The 1,957-nt window shown below is 30.5% G+C and overlaps 1 protein-coding gene across 1 annotated transcript; it reads right to left on the bottom strand.

Moving 5' to 3' along the window:
• On the bottom strand, nucleotides 1,158-1,754 carry LOC109327918. Its single transcript, XM_019561095.1, has one exon. It carries the CDS (start codon nucleotides 1,596-1,598, stop codon nucleotides 1,194-1,196), a length of 405 nt encoding a protein of 134 aa, XP_019416640.1. The 5' UTR covers nucleotides 1,599-1,754; the 3' UTR covers nucleotides 1,158-1,193.

Below are 1,957 nucleotides of genomic sequence, written 5' to 3'. Positions count from 1 at the left end.
AATATTTTTCTACCACAATTAAGGAATCAAGAAGGAAAACATTTTAAGAACAAATGCGTTTTATAGATTAAAAATGAAAATGACATAATCCCCTAGAAATTATTCTATAAATTCTCATGCATTACAAGAAAAGTAATGACTAAAGTACAAATAACACATGTCACTTTTTTTTGGTGTAAAAAGATTTATAAAAATATTATATAAGATAGTATATCGTTACTCATTAAAAATATTATTAATTTCATGATATGCATTTTCTTTGTTCTTTGAAGAATTGTAGTAAAGCACAAGATAGGAGGGTGGGAATCCCATTGGACACAAAAACAAGATAACAAGTACATCAATATTAGAGATAATAATCACTATTGACACTAAAATAAAAATAATATTGAGTGATATATTGGTCATAAAAAATTTTATACTAACAATATATAAATAATTAACTCATAGAAATAGAAATGATACAAATGAAAATTATTGTTATTGTAATAAATGTGAATAATTAATATGAATTACCGAATCTTAGTCAAAATTAAAAGGTAAATGTGCATGTATTTTTTAAATTATCATGTGACCATTAATTATTTTTTTATTTTAAACATCTATATATAGTTATATGTCATGTGACTATACATAAATAGTTCTAACATATATAACTGGTGAAGATCTTCTGAGATATTGAATAGTACATTAGAAACAAAAAAACATCATAAATGACATTATTATATTTTAAATATAATGATAAGATATTTTTATCTAAATATAAAAATAACAATTACCCCTCCTATACTTCATAGGAATCTATATAACATATAAAGTTGTTTGAATTTTTTTTTTAAAGTTAAAAGACTTGAACGGTAAGCACATTTAAAAACCTAAAACATATTTACTTTTAAAATGATTCATCAAACACAAAAAAATTAAATTATATCTTTGTAAATATTTTTATACTCAAATGTCATATCTAATAACTTTAGTCATATAAAATTATATGATATAAATATTAATATATCATATAATTAAATATACCAACATATTAGACAATATATTATTTAGATGACCTAAATTCTCTTAAGCTAAATTTAATTTTAATAAACCTTAGTGTGAACAAAATCTATCCTATACCCTCATAAATGGGCAAATATATTTCCCTCCCTAATGATAATGCATCCCTCTTGACCCACCCAATAATTTCACAAAAGACCAAATATTACTGATAATCCCAACACAATGTGCCACAAAATATGCACTAGAAGCAGAGCCTGACCAGAAAACGGAGCCGAACCTCCATTCCCCACTTCACAAAACCCCACCTTCGCGACTTTGGCACCCTCGCACGCGGCCTCCACGCAACCGCACCAATAGGTCACACCATTGGCACCGCAAACTGGGTCTGCCCGGAAACACTTAACGGGGCACGATGTTGGCCAAACCGCTCCGACGCACAGGTTCTGTCGTTCTCCGGCGGATTGAGACGGCAATACGGTCACCGGCGGTATGGGTTCTTCTCCGGCGAGTACCAACTGGAAAACGGAGAGGAAGAAGAAGAAGAAGACGGTGATCGGAACAATGCATGGGGATATGGAGATTCCGTTCATGATTGGAAATGCGAGCTTTTAATATTGAAAGCTCGCTTTCAGAATTGGAGAATGGAATGTGCTAAATTGTTTGAAATGCGTGTAACCGTAATAGAATAGAGAAATTTCTAGATTTTGTTGGGTGAATGGAAAGAAAGAAGCTTTGACTGCAAAGGAAAATGGGTTTTTTGGGTTGTGAAGATGAGTGTAACTATGAAGTATGAACTATGTATATTAATGGTTTGACCATTTTTTTCAAGGTGGGGGGGGGGACAAATATGCTTTATTGGCACTCATTAATTTGGTTGGATTATTAATCATATCTCTTCGGGAATTAATCTCTTTTAAATTGTGTGAATATTTTTTCAAACAATTTAACT

This window comes from Lupinus angustifolius, chromosome LG15, assembly GCF_001865875.1.
Source record: "Lupinus angustifolius cultivar Tanjil chromosome LG15, LupAngTanjil_v1.0, whole genome shotgun sequence".
In the NCBI taxonomy this organism is placed as follows: Eukaryota; Viridiplantae; Streptophyta; class Magnoliopsida; order Fabales; family Fabaceae; genus Lupinus; species Lupinus angustifolius.
Note: the sequence above shows the minus strand (reverse complement) of the source record. Positions and strands in the feature narration are given on the sequence as shown.